The sequence below is a fragment of the Cheilinus undulatus genome, linkage group 3, assembly GCF_018320785.1.
Source record: "Cheilinus undulatus linkage group 3, ASM1832078v1, whole genome shotgun sequence".
Taxonomy (NCBI): Eukaryota; Metazoa; Chordata; class Actinopteri; order Labriformes; family Labridae; genus Cheilinus; species Cheilinus undulatus.
The window spans coordinates 29,382,690-29,399,874 of NC_054867.1; the positions used below are offsets into that span (position 1 = coordinate 29,382,690).

A 17,185-nucleotide genomic window follows, 5' to 3' on the forward strand; every position below is an offset into this window, starting at 1 on the left:
GTCAGCTCATTCAACCATGCCCACACCACCCTAGAGCAGATTTTACTTCCTCAGTTTTCCTGATTTTAAAGCTTAGTTTTATAAACTGAGAGATGTTTGTCATGACTGAAATTTGCCCTGGGGGTTCATAACATACTGGCCTGTTACACAGCAAACCTAAAATAAAGATTTTTTTTTTTTTAAATCACTTTACAGTGACTGTAAAAAAGGAAAAACTGGTGCAAAACAGTGGAAGACATGACCATGTCCAATTTTTTTTGAAAAATGATGCTGGCAACAAAACCAAAAAGGGCATGCGATTTTTCAAAAAGGATAACATTTCTTAGTTAGAGCATATTATGTGTTGTTTTGTGCTGTTTTAAATGAATAAGACTTTATAGTGTTTTTTTTTTTATTCAGTCAGTGACTGTAGGTATTTGTTAGATATTTCATGTCTTAGAATAGGTCAGTTGAATTGGAATTGGCTTTAGAACTACAAGAGCGCAAACTGTATAAAGAGAAAAACATTTTTTTAATCAATTCAGCCTTTTAATATTGCTCTATAAGTGTACTAGATTGATGTATTTTACTTTTAATATCTACATTTTTTCTTCTGGAGTGTGTGCCCCAGATTCTCTTAAAAAGTTTGGAATGTGCATGATCAGAATGGTACCACCTCCGCCTCAATTTTAGCCAGGAAAAACCCTGACATAGCGTCTGGTCTGATGGCCAAAAAGCACCATTTTGCTCTCAACAGATCAAAGGACTTTCTTTCACTTGACAATGAAGTCTCCCACGTGTCTTTTGGTGAACTCTAGTCGAGATGTAATGTGAGTTTTTTTCAACAGAGGCGTTCTCTTTGCCACTCTGCCATTAAGCTTTGACTGGTGAAGAACGTGGGCAGCAGTTGTATGCAGAGTCTCCCCCACCTCAGCTGCTGAAGCTTGTAACTCCTTCACACTAGTCTAAGGTGTCTTGGTGGCCTCTGTCATTAGTTTCCTTTTTGCAGTCACTCAGTTTGTGAAGACGGCCTGACCAAGGCAGATTTACACATGTGCTGCATTCCTTTCATTTCATGATGATGGATTTAACTGAGCCCTGGGGGATGTTCAGTGCCTTGGAATTTTTTTGTAACCCACACCTAACTTTAACTTTTCAGTTATCTTTTCTCTGAGTTGATTGGTGTGTTCTTTTGTCTTTATGGTGAAATGGTAGCCAGGAATATTGATGAACTAGTGACTGGACCTTCCAGACACATGTGTCTCTACACTACAATCACAGCACTCAGGTGATCCCTATTTCACTAATTGGGAGACTACTTATACCAACTGGCTGGACCTCTGTTGAATTAGGTCAGTCACTTTAAAGGGGATGAATATTTATGCAGTCACTTATTTTACCTTACCTCTTTTGTTTAACTGGCATCAATTTTCCCAATCTGTTTTCACTTTGACATTAAAGACTTTTTCTGTAGTTTTGTTTGTCAAAAAAGCTAAATTATGTTGACCATGACTAATTTATTAAATCACTTAAGGGGTACATCATCCAAATGGGTGAATATTTTTTAAAGGCACTGTACAAGCTCTTGTCAGGTATTCTTACTGGTGAAGTTGTTGTGTGTTAATATTTTAGGTAGTGTACATAATCTAATTAAGCGGACGTTTTATTGTGAAAATTCTACTAAATGAACCTTCAGTGGAGCAGTTTCTGCACACTATAGCTTCCTGGGTGGGACATTTTAAATTTGATCTGTAGTAACCATTAAAAAGAACCCTGCATGATCAGACAAGTTCATCTTGCTGGATATTTGTATCTCTTAAAATGTATATTGAACTAAAAATCTCCTTAAATACCCCACATATATGCATTTTGATTAAATTTGAGCTCATAAACTCACCAGGAGGCCGCCATGTTTTGGTCCGTGCTGGTAGTGTGATGTCACAGTTCTGCCCCCTATGAGCTCTTCACCGTTGCCAGCAGTAACTGTTTTTCAGATGGTTTTGCTGCTTGTACCTGTTGCTGACATGAGTTTGCTGGGTGTTGGTTTTGTCTCCCTGCTTTCAAAGCTCTGTCATTCCTCCTAAGTTTTACCTCAATAAAACTCCCTACAAGTAACTGGATTCAGTGTATAGTGGAAGCGTGCCGGGAGCTTTTTAAAATAAAAGCTGTATGTGCATATGCACAGAGTTTCTCCAGAGAAACGCTAAAGTGGATTTTTACTTTGAAAAGTGCAAACCCGGAAGTGCTTTCGCACTGTGTTTATCTTTACCTGAGCCTTGTGGAAACAGAAAACTTCATGAATAGTAGAAGTTTGGGGAACAGTTTTATTAAACAGACACATTATAGCTCGTGGCCTTTATCTAGTTCATCAAGAAACTGATTTCAAACATATTCAACTGATGTGGATTTAAATATTTGCTACAACAAGGTAAATATGGCTCTGTATTTATCATTTTCCTGTCTAGATGGACAGATAACCGTGCCTGGTGCAAATAAAAAAATTAAAGAGACCACAAATTTTAAAATTCTCCATGTGTGAGACGTGCTGCGTTTCTTAGATGCAGCCCTAACACTGACTGCCAGTCTAAAACAGCGGTTACTGCATAGGAACGGTGAAGAGCGCTGCGGAACTGATGTCACAGCGCCAGCGCGGACCAAAACATGGCGTCCTCCTGGTGAGTTTATAAACTCAAATTACTCAGAATGCAGATATCTAGTCAGTTTTTTAGTTTAATATACATACTAGAGATACAAATATCTATCCAACAAGATGAACTTGTCTGATCATGCAGGGTTCCTTTTAAGAGATGTTGTTGCGCTGTGTTGGGGGAGTTTGTGGAGTCATTAAAAGTCGAGACATTTACTGCACCAATTAAAATCTGACAAAGGTGATGTAGAGAAATGCTTGTAAACCAAAACAAAGAGTCAAAGAGTGAACTACAGGCAGCAGAAAGGCTTTCCACTGAACTGAGTCTCTGTTATTCATATGAGAGCTCAGAGGGAGCTCTTGCATTCATACACCTGCAGTGAAAAATTCAAATGCACACCTGCTACTTATCATCTCTTAAAAATCAGCTTTCTTCCATCTTAAGAAAGTGTTGTTCTTTTTTGTATATTGAGGCTTTTATGACGTTATTCAGTTAGGACAGTGCATTGAGTTAGAAAGAGGAAATGCAGGAAAGGAGCCACAGACTAGATTTCTGATGCGGAGGACACAGCCTCTGTACATGGGGTGCACAGACATATCCAGGCTACCAGCACCCTGAGTGTTGTTCTTGTTGAGGTGTGCACTTTCTAAAGTTTGAACATTTGCATTGTCAGCAAAGGTAATATATGTAAAACAGAGCATAAAAGGCACATATAAATGTGTATAAATGCTTGCCAATTAGTCTGCAGAGTGCCTGCGTCACTGCTTGTATATTTGTGTTTGTGTGTTTGTCTCGGTGTATTGCAAGAGTGTAAGTGCTCAATAACCACTGTCAGAAATGAGACTGTTCACAACAAAGTGTGTGTATGTCTGTGTCAGTGTTCTCTGTCTCAGACTCAGCTGAGCTCTCTTAATGAGCGACGGATCAATCGAAGGAGCAAAGCTTTGTCTGACAAGCTAGCTGCTGAAATCCCACCCCGCACCCGAGGGACTGGCTTCGACATTTCATCTCTCAACTCAGCTGTCCACATTATAGACTGTCGTGACTATAAACTCTGACTGTTCCCTGAAACATTTGTCCAGCTTTTACCATCAGAGCACACACGGGCAGCGGTAAACACCAACAATGTGAAAACACTTTCATGATAATCTGGTGATCACAGCAGCCAGTGTTTGTGCTGAGAGAAGCTTGTAAATCCAACAAGGACACAAATCAGCCTCAGAGTAAAACAGGCCAGCGTATGGGCTTCATTTGTAAACCAATCAACATGCTTTTAATGGTCAGCTCACCACATAAAGGTTATTTAAGGGAACACTGAGCAGTTACTGGTGCCAGCTAAAATACACTTACTGAATGGCTTGCAAACATGTGACCTGACAATACATTTTCAATTTGCTATTGTATGCTTACCTCATAATATAATTATTCAGTAATTACCCAGCAATACTTCAGGGAATCTGTTACATTTTCAATGTAATAAACAAAAACATGAATGCATTCACCATCACATTTTCAGGTGTCTTCTTCTTTTTGGAGGTTTAAAATTTTTTAACTACATCTTCGTTTGCACCATCACTATCATCCGTTTATAAAGGCAGAAAAAGTGCCACCATATAATCTAATCCTGATAATCCCTCAATATTAAGTTAATGGTGGAAGATTGAAACCTCAATTATACCTGCAGAAACATTAACTTCACAAGGAGAGCATTTGTAGAGCCACAAAGTAAGTTTAAATAGATACAGTGCCTATAAAAAGCATTCACTACCTTGGATGTTTTACCCTTTTATTGGTCAATATAATTTGGCTTTTTGTATGGAGCTATTATTGTTGCAAAAGTATTTGCAAATGTGTACAAAGATCTGCGCACAAATCCACAAATGTGTGTACAGATCTGCAAATGCGTGCACAAATCCACAAATGTTTGTATAGATCTGCAAATCCGTGTAAAGATTTGCAAATGTGTGCAAAGTTTTGCAAATTTGTACAAGGATCTACAAATGTTTCCACTAATCTGCAAATATGTAGACCAATTTTTAATTGTGGACTTAGTTCATTTTGGTTCAGAATCTGCCTCTCAATTGGCTGTCATACACACGTGACTTTTGCAACATTTGTACTGTAAGTCCACAATTACAAATTGGTCTACATATTTGTAGATTAGTGCATGCATTTGTGGATCTTTGTACAAATTTGCAAAACTTTGTACACATTTGCAAATCTTTACATGGATTTGCAGATCTGTACAAACATTTGTGGATTTGTGCGCAGATCTTTGTATGCATTTGGCAAATACTTTTGCCACAATAATAGCTCCATATGTTTGAACCCCGCACACATTTGGCTTATTTTCCTGTTGGATCAATAAATAAAAAATATAAACCCAACATCACTATGTAAACAGAGAAACACCAAAAAAAAAAAAAAAAGGACAAACTGTGCATACTAGAAATCATCCATACTACTTAAGATATACATTAAAAACGCAACCTGACAGTTTTTGACCTACCTCCTTAAATATCTCATCCTTTGTTTCATACTGCTTGGAGAGCAAAGACCTTGAATGTCTGCTAATGATCCCGGTGGGCCTAATTTAGCAACTAATTCAGGCAGACATTATCTAAAGACTTCCAGGGACACAGCTTTCTAGCTTCAACAGATTTCCAACCTTGCTCCTAGTTGTAGAGGGGTTAAACATAGTCAAGTGTGTTGGGACTCTTTCTCAGGATGTTTTCACTCAATTACTCTAAAAATACATCCACTATGTTCTGTAAAATGAATTATAGTGTATTAAGAGTCTCTGGTAAGTCATTTTATTTTAGCAGGAAAATGTAATGTAAATCAGTATGTGCGCTCCATCAATAGGCATTTTAAAGCCCCTGTGGCACAACAAACTCACACTGGACCTGTTCCATCAAATACCATTCCCGTTGGATTTGTTTGAATGCACTAACTAATCAACAGGCCTCTTTATAGATCTCACAAATAACCTAAATTGACGTTCTATATATAAATCATCCTACACTGCAGACAGGATGAGATTTGTTGGATGTGATAATTAGATTGCTGAGTGATGTTGAGTTTCTAATGAATGGAGTGGGAGAGTGACCTCAGAAAAGAGCTCAGAGACTTTGTGTTTATTGTATTTAGGTCCCCAAAGGCAGATTTAGTGCAAATCCACTTTGATATGTGGTTAAGATGTATTAAGAGTGTGAAAGCAGGAGGAAAATAGCTTGGAAAGTGGTGCTTTAAAGTCCCTTTGGGATAGTCAAGTCAAATAAAGTTGGATTTTTTTTTTTTATATAGATGTTGTATTCGTGGTGAACTTTTTTATTTCTAGGCTTTATATGTAAGCCAAAGAGTGTAATCAGTCCACAGAAAACTATAGCAAAAAATGAAAATAACTTTTCAGTATATTGCATAAGACAAGGATGTAGAAGTCACAAAACGGAGGAGCAACAGTGTCATATAGTGAAGAAACTTTGACATCAAATGAATGTTTTTAATTCTACTTTTTGTTGGGTAAACCAAAGCCGAGGATGAGTCATCCATCTGTTCTTGCACATAGTTTGAACACTTGTAGCCATATAAAAAAGCAGATTATTTATAGATTTATATTCTGCTGTTTTTCTTCTTTCCTGTGCCTTAGAAGTTTCTTCAGGAAGACCAGCTTTGGAAAGCTCTCTGAGTAATATTTGCTGCGTAGGTGGGAGATGTGATGTGCCTTACAAGTTTTAATTTCCTCTTTTTATTTGTACTTTTGGCAGACTGAGCAACATTCATCTCTCTTCTTTCATTTAAGTTATTTTTTTCTTGTCTGTACCTGCCTTACACATGAGGCTCTCCTTTGTTTTATCCAATTTATTTCATCTGTTCTGCCAGATTTCATATTGCACTTTTCATGGAATTAATATGTTTCAGCTCACCACTGCACATTACAACATTTATCTTCTGGTTGGCTAACGCACAAGCTGTGGTCAGATTTAATGAATGGCCATTGGTTCACAGAGAATCATAGATCAAAGGCCAATTAGTATCAAGTTTAGTCAGAAAGCATTAGAGAGCTGATCATGTGGGTGAGAAAATCTCCATCAATTAGGCTAATGGACATTCTTCACAATGATTCTAGATATGTGATATGTGCTGCAGACATCTGCAGGAGGAACATTTTCTCTCTTCAGAGCTACAGTTAGCTATACAGCAGCACTATGTAGGAAAAGGTAAAAGATTGTTTCTTTGTTTATCAGTCATGACTTGGTAGACTTGGAAGGAACAAAGAATCCTCATTAGGCTTATTTAGTGGGTTTACCAGACTAAAGGAAGTGGGGTTAGTTTAGTTTTAATAACATGGATGACATTTTTCAGATAAAACATTTTTACTGATCAAAGAATAATAGCTTTTACAACAAAATACTTAGCTTTGGTCAAAAGATTGCAGAGAATGAAAAGAAAAAATGTACACAAATGTTGTCATTGCCTCTCATCGCACCTACGAAACACATGATTAAAGCTATACTTAATGTATTTATTTAACTCTGTTAATTCAGCACAGTTCTTCTCAGCATGGTAAACATTCTTATTGTCTATTGGTCCATGTGACCCAAATATTTCAACACTGAGGTACGTTTTTATTCTTATTTCAGATTTTCAAATATAACTGAAGAAATTTTGAATTGAAGATTAACAGATACGCATTGCTTACACAAAAGCAATGCAGTCTAGAGTGGATTGTAGTTGTCCCCTTAAATCAAATTTTCATTTTGTTTCTTTTAAATATCTCATCATCCACAAATTGAGCATATAACAGTAGTTCACGCAGGCCACCGTGTTGAGCGCTGTCATGTAAAATTGAGATCAGCTGATCTCAAGCAAGCCCTCATCAGCTAACAGCCAGCTGATTTACTCTAAGCACACTATTAGCTACTTTGCAGTCAGGGTAGAAATTTGAACTGCTCTAGCCTGGCTACACATTGCTGCTTCCTCTGCAAGCCAACTTTTACAACCCTCCTCCACTCCAGCTTCTCCTTTTTTCTGCCTCTGGCTTAAACTATGTCATTCTGTTGTCATTGATGCCTGCTCTGCTTTGGGTTCTTTTTGCTCATTCCCTCCCTGCCTCAGACTTTCCTTGTAGGCACAGGAAAGGCAGGAACGTGTGCTGATCCTGCTTTATGCTGCAACACGTAGGCTCATGGAAGGGCAGGGGCATCCCAGAACAGCTACACTGCCAAATGTTAATGACGGCAATAAGTGCAAAGAAATATAGAAAATATATATATAACAGCAAATCATGTGTGCCTCTTGACAAAGTAGTCCAAAGAGGTTTTTAAAGACTTTCAAGGTCTTAAGTAACTTTGCAAAGTTGGATTTCATGTCTCTTATCAGGCTGATGCTCTTACTTCCTTGAAAAGTTGTCCAGCCAGTACATACCCAGGTGAAAGTTGAGTCCCTTTCCTTTATGTCACCCTCTCTCTCCTATCAACCGAGCCCTGCTGTGATGTTAATAAAACCAGCCTGGTCCACCTTCCATAAAGTTTTTTTTTTAATTGTTACTTTGGTTTTTCAACTAAGCCATTCAATTGTCTTCCATTGCCTTTGTTGCTGTAGGTGCAGACTCACACAGTGACGTGAGCTCGGTCAGTGGCGGTGTGCCCTGGGACAGCAGAGAGACGTCCCTAGCTGCCTCCACGGCTGCCTCGCTGGCCTCCTCCCTGCCTCTGAGGGACGTAATGGATGCCAATGAAGACATTAAGCAAAGGGACCAGAGCGACAGAGGCTCGAACGAGTCAATGGGCAGTGGCTCATCTTTTGAGGAGCTCGACATGGATCAGGAGGAGCAGGAGGAGGAGGAGGCAGCTGAGAAAGAAGAGAAGGACCATGGAGAGGAAGAGGAGGAGAAGGGAGAGAAGGTCCCAGAGGGTGAGGAGGGAGCCGGAGCAGGAGATGAACTGGTGGAGGAGAAGAAGGAGCCCTTGGGGGATGGGGAGGAGTAGGCTGGCTGCTGAAGCGATAAGGGATGAGGCCATGTAACGCTGGCTTGCTAGAAAGTTCCTCAGATGTTGCTGGTTATCTGTTGTGTAATCTGGTTGGTGGATAATTCTGTTCATGCCATGACCAACATGCCATATTCCTGCACCCTGTTATTCCTCTTTTTGAAGCCTGTACTTTTTGTCGACTGTAATAACCTTTTTATAAGAGAATTCCTGATCCTATACTGAAACTCTGTTAGGATAGAAGAAAAAGCCCTGTAGCTTTAAGAATTTTTTTTGAATGGTTCATTTTTTTTGCAGCAAATAAGACTCAAAATTGGTTCAACTTTGTATTTTTTTATTTTCAACTTTATTCTTATGGAATCTGTTCAGATTAGAAGTGACACATCAGTTGAAGATTAACTTCAAAACGAGACATTCATTCAGCATGTTATTGCTCATGTGTGACCTTAGGTTGAGGTCAATTATAGCAGAAATGTATGTCCTGTAAATGTGTGAGTTACCCAGCTTTCATGATTGATAAACAGTACCGATGGGGTTCACATGTGAAGGACATAAGAAACTTTAATGGACCTATTTCATTGTGTTATTTTTTTCTCCCCCAAGAATATCTTAAGATCCTTAAGTCCTTGGGAAAGAAAGTAAGTTAAAGTAACATCACTGAGGACTTTTAACAAACCAGAAAAAAACAAGGATGAAAATGCAAATCAACAATGTAACGTTCTCCCTTGGATACTGTACAGAACTTAAACTGATCACTCTGTGCTTAATTAATAGCTTTGTTTTTCTCGTAATGTTCCCTTCTATCCTTTCTGTTCTGCAGTTCTGTTTGTAGCCAAAATTCACTCACATCAAGAGGCTAGTTCTGATGTGTTTGTTGGTGGAAATTGATGGTGAAATGATGTACAGCACATTGCCATGGTTGTGTCTTATGTCTGTAATAAAATCTATAATGAAAAGTTTGGTTTGCAGGAGCAGTTCTGGAAAGATTTTGTCACACAAACAATTATGTAACCCTTATTTTGTTCAGCCTGTCTGTCAAAAACAACCTCGAGTTCAAGTTTTATAACACAAAGTCACATCATTACAGCTCTACCCTGAGGACAAATCTCATGTTTATTGTTTCCCAGTGGAGACGGAGAATTGTAACAAAGTGTGGATGTCACTGAGACTCACTGTTGTGCAGATGTTATTGATGAGACATTGAGCACATAATAACTTATTAAGCTTTTCTAAATGCTGATGGCTTTTCAAGCTTCCACATTGTAATGGCTGCTGCTGCTGCTTCTGTAAGAAAAGCACAGACATGGCACTCAGAAAATGAATTGCAAATTGTTCAGGAAGGATCCAATGATGGCATAATGCCATTTTTAGTGCAAGTTCAGAAAACTAGGTAAAGCAGAAAAGCACTGACACACTGAAAATGTAAAATCGTTACATGCAATAAAATACCAGTTTGGTTAGCTTTGAGAGGCACGAGGACTCAAAAAATGTTATTACAAAAAATGTAAGTGTTTCAGAATTCTGTCACCTCAGCAAGAGCTGCATTGATCTAAGCCACGTCTAAATGAAAGGTTTGGCATTTGTGCCACTATTTATTTGATCAGCATTACATGCAGCTGCAGAGTAAGAATAGGCTCCAACAAACTATTGATGTCTGACTGACGTGTGTTTTTATGCTGGTGCTCCTTAATGAACATCATTAGATGTTTTCATTCATATCAAAAGTCATGGTTAAGCCATCATTTTAGTGATTAATTCACCATTAGATAGAGAGAAAAAGACCTCCGTGGTCCTGGACAGACTGATAATGATGGATGTACTGTGAGGTTGACAAGTATTTGCTCCCTTCCTGATTTCTCTCTTTTTTTGCATATTTATCACTTAAATGTTTCAGATCATCAAACAAAATCAACATTAGACAAAGATAACCCTAGTACAATTCGGTTTTTAAATGAGGATTTCATTTATAAAGGGAAAAAAGACATCTACACCTACCTGGACCTATGTAAAAATTAATCGCCAGATTACTTCCACATCTATTGAATCTAGAAATCACTTAAATTGAATCTGTCTGACAAAGTGAAATAGGCTAAAAGATCTCAAAGAGCAACACACCATGCTGCCATCTTAAGAAATTCAACAGATGACAAAGACATTGACTTATCAGTCTGGAAGGGTTTACAAAGCCATTTCTAAAGCTTTGGAACTCTAGTGAACCACCGTGAGAGCCATTATCCACAAATGGAGAAAACTTGGAACGGTGGTGAACCTTTCCAGGAGTGGCTAGCCAACCAAAATTACTCCAAGAGTGCATAAACAACTCATCCAGGAGGTCACAAAAGAATCCAGAAAACAACTAGGGACCTGCAGGCTTCACTTGACTCGGTTAAAGGCGGTTTTCATGATTCAACCATAAGAAAGACACTGGGTGAAAATGGCATACATGGGAGAGTTCCAAGACCAAAACCACTGCTGACCAAAGTGAATGCAAAAGTCTCTCATTAGCCTACAAACATCTTAATGATCCCCAAGACTTTTGGGAAAATATTCTGTGACTGAAAAGTTGGTGCACATCCTGTTACACCTGGCATAAAACTAACACAGCATTTCATACAAAGTATATCATAGCACATGTTTGACCAACAGTTAAACATGGTGGCAGTGTGATGGTCTGGGGCTGATTTGCTGCTTCAGGACCTGGACCACTGCTCTTTACCAGAAAATCTTGAAGGTGAACATCTGACCATTAGTTTGTGACCTCAAGCCCAACTGCAGGTTATAGAGATGGACAATGATCCGAAATACACCAGCAAGTCCACCTCTGAATGGCTTTAACAGAACAGAAGGAGGATTTTTGAGTGGCCTTTTCAATTTTCAGACTTAAATCAGATTGAGATGCTGTGACATGACCTTAAACAGGCCTTTCATGCTCAACCCCCCCGCATTCTGCAAGGAAAAGTAGGCCAAAATCTCAATGTGAAAGACTCATTGACAGTTATCACAAATGCTAGTTTGCAGTTGTTGCTGCCAGGGGTGGCACAACCAGTTTTTCGGTTTGGGGGGAAATTACTTTTTCACATAGAGCCAGGTGGGTTTGGATGGCTTTTTTCCCTTACAGAATTAAATAATAATTTCAAAACTTTCATTTTTATATTACCTCTGATTTACTTTGTCTAATTTTAAAATTTGGTTAATGATTTGAAAAATATATAAGTGTGACATATTGCTGGTGTTGTGCCAAAACCTTGCATCTCCAAAATCACCACTTTTTCAGGGAATGAAAAAAAAAAAAGCAGTGTTTTTCAAATAATTCAACGGTGAATGGTCATAGTCCACATCTTTTTGGCAGGTTATATTGCTTTAAAATTTGTTGAAACCCCCTTACAGATGTAACGGATGACCAATAGCACAGATTTATGAAAAAAAATTGAAATAATGAAAAATTGAGTTAAGAGGTTTTGGCCCAATGCAGTTATTTGTCTTATTTCAGTTATATAAAAGTAATTTGCACCTTGTGTTATCAAACATTTACCTTTTTCTTTTCCCTTATTTAGTTTTCAGTCCATAGCAACTTCATTTTTCTGTGGTTAGGTACATGTCATGGTCTTTGATCTACCTTAAGTTCATTATTTTCTTTCAGTACAAAAGCAGGCGTGTATTCAAACAAGGAAGTCGACTGCCTAGGTTAAAGACAGTACAAAAATAAAATAATGAAACAAAAACCATTTTGAATTCAAATAGTGGAATTTCAAACAGTGACAAAAAGGAAAGTTTAATCACAAATATTTATTCTGGAATAAATCCTGATCACAAAAACATTTGTCCCTTAATTATAAAATCTATAGTGTTTTTTTTTTTTTTTTTTTACCAAAAGGTGGAACTGATTTATTTTATGTCAATTCATTTTATTATGGTTTGATTTAATTTTTGCCAAAGGAGTAATGCACCTACTGTATTTAATCCTCCTCCCTAAATCACTGTTACTTAATCAACCAACATCCTTATAAATATAAAACTATTGGGTTTTGACACCTAAAATAAATAATAATAATGAGCAATTATCTTTGTAATGACCATATATCATTGTACCTCAGATTTTCCTCCATCCTTACATGGTTTTCTGTTTGCATATCCTTATTACAGACATGAAGCATCATGATGCCCCTAAGAACACATCATCCTTACTCGTCTCCCTACAGTTTCACTTTTAATCACACTGTAAGATTGCTACAGCACACTGAGGTGTGAGCTGCCCACATGTCTGCTGCACTTCCTGATTAAATCCTGGCACCTCAAACTTTGTCCAAAGGCAAAAATAAAAAGTCAGTCTGAAGATGCACAGTGATGACACACTGGGTCAGACACTGATTTAATTAATTGTGAAACCCACGGGGGTGTCATGCAGCTTTGAGGGCTCAGATTATTGCCTTCCCATGATGCTAATTATTACTCTCAGATTGAGATAGAGGAGGAAGATGTCTCAGCAAACACATTTAGATCTTGAGAATTGCGTATGTGGGATTCAGTCTGGGAGAAAAGGAGGGTTTCAGCTCCCCTCCCCCTCAGAGTGCATGCCTGTGCCATCTGGGACTGACCTCATACCCTCCCGTACTGTGTCACAACTTGTTTGCAGATTCCACATAAAAAAATCAACCTCTGGAGACAAGCAGAATCATTTTTTAATGCGCTCTACCCCTCCTTTAGGGTGCTTGAACAAATAGGGGGCGACTCTTAAATCCTCCCCTATCTTATTGATATCCACGTCCAGATCTCAAACCACAACAGCAGAAAGGCATCTTCTACACTCGGCTCTGTCTGATTTAATGCCAATTTTGGCATCCTGCGTTGAGACAGGCTATCTCCTGGACTGTTCATGCGTGGAGCAGCTGCGCCTTTGTTCCAACTGTCCAAACCTTCTGAGACTCGAGGCTCATCTGCAGCAAGATCAACACCTTTTTTCTCCAATTTAACACAACTTTAAAGATTTCCAACTCGTGTAACAGGTAGAATTTCAACTTTAAAGAGCTGCTGATTCACTAAGGTAGCGATTTCTCAAGATTGATCCACGAATTTACAAAGTAGTGTTTTCTTCCTGTGAAGTGGGCGTCTGTTGCATTTATTTGCAGGAGATGTGACTTCTGAGCGGGATCAGAGCTGCAGGTATCCGGCGGATCGTCGTGTAGTATTGGAGGGGGTTTTGGTTTTTTTGTATTTTTTTGTGTGTTTCAGCACCACGGACAGCTCCTGGCACGCAGCACAGCTGCACGCGGTGCAAACTTCAGGGAACAAGCACTCAGCCTGCTTCATTCATTCATCCAGCTCCACTGTGGTCCACAGCAGCTCTCGGCTGTTTTTCGGCTTTAAAAAGTGAACACTGCTGCTAAAGACATGTGCTGGCTTCATTCATCGCACAGCAGCGCTGCAAACTGAGGATCCCCGCACAGGTAAGACATGTTTGAGTGTTTTCATCACTGAAGTGTGCGTTTAAAGGCTGAAAGTGCATTCGTATGAACTTCTTTGTCAGTTTGTTGAGTTAAAATTACATTTTCTATAATTTCCCGGTTTACAGCGCCACCTCTTCAATTGAATCAGTGCGTAATTTGCAATTTGTCGGCGATTTTTGTTTTAAAATTTCATCAATAGCTTTCATCAATCGCAATTTTAAGAGCCCCTCTTCATTTTGGCTCTACATCTGTGGCAACAGCCATGTCTCCACGCTGCTGCAGCTCCATAACAATCGCCTCATCTCCAGGGTTCATCATTTGAATAATCTATGTGATTGTAGACAAACGTGCTGAAAACGCCTACGAAGTATATTGAAAAGTAGGGAACAACTTGACGTTTCATTGTGCTTGTGTGAAAGGGTGTGGGAGATAAGACGATCTCCCCAAAACGCTTTATTTTCTGATTTTAGAGTAATAATTTAATACTTTCATTCTGAAACAGAGCACGTATCTATTTGTGTTGCCTCCCCCCTCCTAAAGTATTATAATCATCCAAACTGACCACATCAGTGCTGATAAACATTATCCTGTGTGAAGAGGACACTGAGATGCTGTTTGTGTGACTATAGGTGGAGTAATTCCCTACATTTCTTAGATAATCACACCACCAGGACTTTAATATACATTTTTAAACACAGGAAGATTTTAAATGAGGGCCCGCAGGTGCACAGATTTAGAAGGGGTGTTGTTTATACAGGACAAAGTCATTACAGGGGGAAGCAAAAAAGATGCTTCTTCCAGTCCCAGGGGCTTTTGTGCTGCATGTTCAGCAGATGAAACACAAAAGGAATTCCCTCAGCCTGCAGAGGAGTCACTTCACTGAACACAGATGTATATGTAAGAAAAATAATACCAACTGATGGTTACATTCACTTTTAGGCATGCTTTGGAGAACGAAAGTAACACTATGAGCAATTGTCTTTCTGTAAGACCTTAGAATATGTAATGGAGCTAAAGATGTGGATTAGTGTAAATGATTTACTGTTGACTGAAGGAAACCAGCTTCATTTGAATCCAGGAACATAACAGCTATGATTGGAGGTGGGGCTGTCTGACCTGAGTGCTCCCTTCCCTTTACTTTAGTCTTTTTCTTCTCCATACTGATGAAACAGAGGACTGAATATCACATCACTAAGCAGTAGCTTGGTAATTGGAGAATTGTTTGAATTTTTCTTCGTTATTTCATTCAATAAAACAAACAAAACAATTTATAACCAACGTAAAATCTTCAACTTTGAATGAAAGAAGCAGAAAAAAGAATAATCTTATAATATCAGACTAACTCTAACCCTAACCCTCTAATCCCTACTATAATAACTCAGAATTTTACCAAGTAATAACTTGGAAATATCATGATATTAAGGTATTAATCTAGTAATAATTTATCAGCTATTAAGAAATTCCTTGTGAAATTGTTGCAATTATCTGATAATTGGATTTTTATTTATTTATTCATTTTGATTATGTATTTGTTTATTTATTCATACATTATTTCCTTCAATAGACACATTTAATAGACAAAAAACCCCAATTTATATCCAATGTAAAATCTTCAACTTTGAATGAAAGGAGCAAAAAGAAGAATAATCTTATATCTTCCGAACCCTAAACCCCTGACCCTAGACCCCTTACCCTAATAACTTGGCATTTTACCAAGTTATAACTTGGGAATATAAATATAAATAGTTATATAAATGGTAATATTAAGGTATTTATCTAGAAATCGTTTATTGATTATCAAGTTATTCTGGTAATATTGTTGGAATTCTCTGATAATTGGGAGGTATTTTACCCCTTACCCTAAACCCTGAAACCTAACCCTAACCCTAAAAGTGACTTAAAAGTTATTCAGGAAGGACTCACTTTATTTTATTGGGCCAAAATAAAATTAAACACTTGATACTGCTCCCACATTTATAATTTGTGCAGCTTAGTCCTGAAAGAAGTCTGCCTCTCCGTTACTTTTGATTTGATCCTGTAGAGAGTTAGGTTTACAGTTAGAGAGAGGTTGCCAGTGTGGTGCGAGCCCGCAGATTCCTAGACTGATGATAACACATTTATGTTCATGATTACTATAGCTCAGTCTGCCTCCACTGTCACTTTTGATTCAGCGTAACAGGAACTCACCGCCAGTATGGCAGGAGTACATAGATTCAAAAAACGATATTCTCTCTGATATTGTACTTTGTTCAGCTTCATCTTGAAAGCAGTCATCCTCACCTGTTACTTTTGGTTTGAAGTTGTAGGGACTCACTGCCAGTGTAACAAAAGGAAACTGATTACAAAATTAACATTACTTTGGTTTTTATCATTTGTACAGCTTAGTTCTGAGCAGACAACCTCATGCATTAGTTTTGGTTTGTTGTTATAGTGACTTACTGTCTGCATGAGTTAAAACACTGACAAAATCTAATGACTTTTCATAATAATGGATCTTTTTGCCTATAGTATTCACATTGAAGGTTGATCTATGACAGAGGTGTCCAAACTATGGCCCAGGGGCCAAATGTAGCTCTTGGCCTATTTTTAATCATCCTGTAACAAATTCTAAAAATAAAATGAAAAGTGGCCAAAATTAGAACATAGAACATCAAGCTTGTGCTTGACTATAGTATTATTTTATCAGTGTTTTCTTATTGACAGACGAGAATAGTTTTGTGTTACCTTGGGGGCTTGTCCAGGAAGATAACACAAAACTATACTTGACTGCCAATAAGAAAAACGTATGGTTTGCAAAGACTTTATGAATCTATCTAGATTAGTGTATATTTTAGTTTCAGTGCTAGGCAGTGCTACTGTGCTAATTCTGTAAACAAACATTTTGACAGGACAATTTATTGATGTGCTTTTTGGTGACTTTAACTGAGACAACACTGTAAATTCTCAGGTACATAGAGCGTTATTCACATTCTGACCAGAGTGGAGCCAGTGATAGCACGGGCCAATCAGGGCTACCCTGAAATCTGACTGAAAATCCCTGAAATGACTGCCTTTAATGCTATTAATTAGCCATATCAGCATATTCAAACACTAAGCAAATCTTTACTTGTATTGGACTGGATTG

General features: G+C 38.2%; 2 protein-coding genes across 2 annotated transcripts in view; both read left to right on the forward strand.

The window, feature by feature from the left end:
• Positions 1–9,530, forward strand: part of tex264a (testis expressed 264, ER-phagy receptor a) — a 125,017-nt gene extending 115,487 nt beyond the window's left edge. The window contains exon 4 of the mRNA XM_041783997.1: positions 8,232–9,530. Within this exon, the coding sequence (XP_041639931.1) occupies positions 8,232–8,617 (386 nt within the window). The 3' untranslated portion in view covers positions 8,618–9,530. The remainder of the gene's footprint in view (positions 1–8,231) is intronic.
• A 3,870-nt stretch (positions 9,531–13,400) lies between these two features.
• The window catches only part of grm2a (glutamate receptor, metabotropic 2a), a 54,494-nt gene continuing 50,709 nt past the window's right edge, over positions 13,401–17,185 (forward strand). Inside the window, exon 1 of the mRNA XM_041782887.1 lies at positions 13,401–14,061. The gene's annotated coding sequence lies outside the window, so the exon portion shown is untranslated. The remainder of the gene's footprint in view (positions 14,062–17,185) is intronic.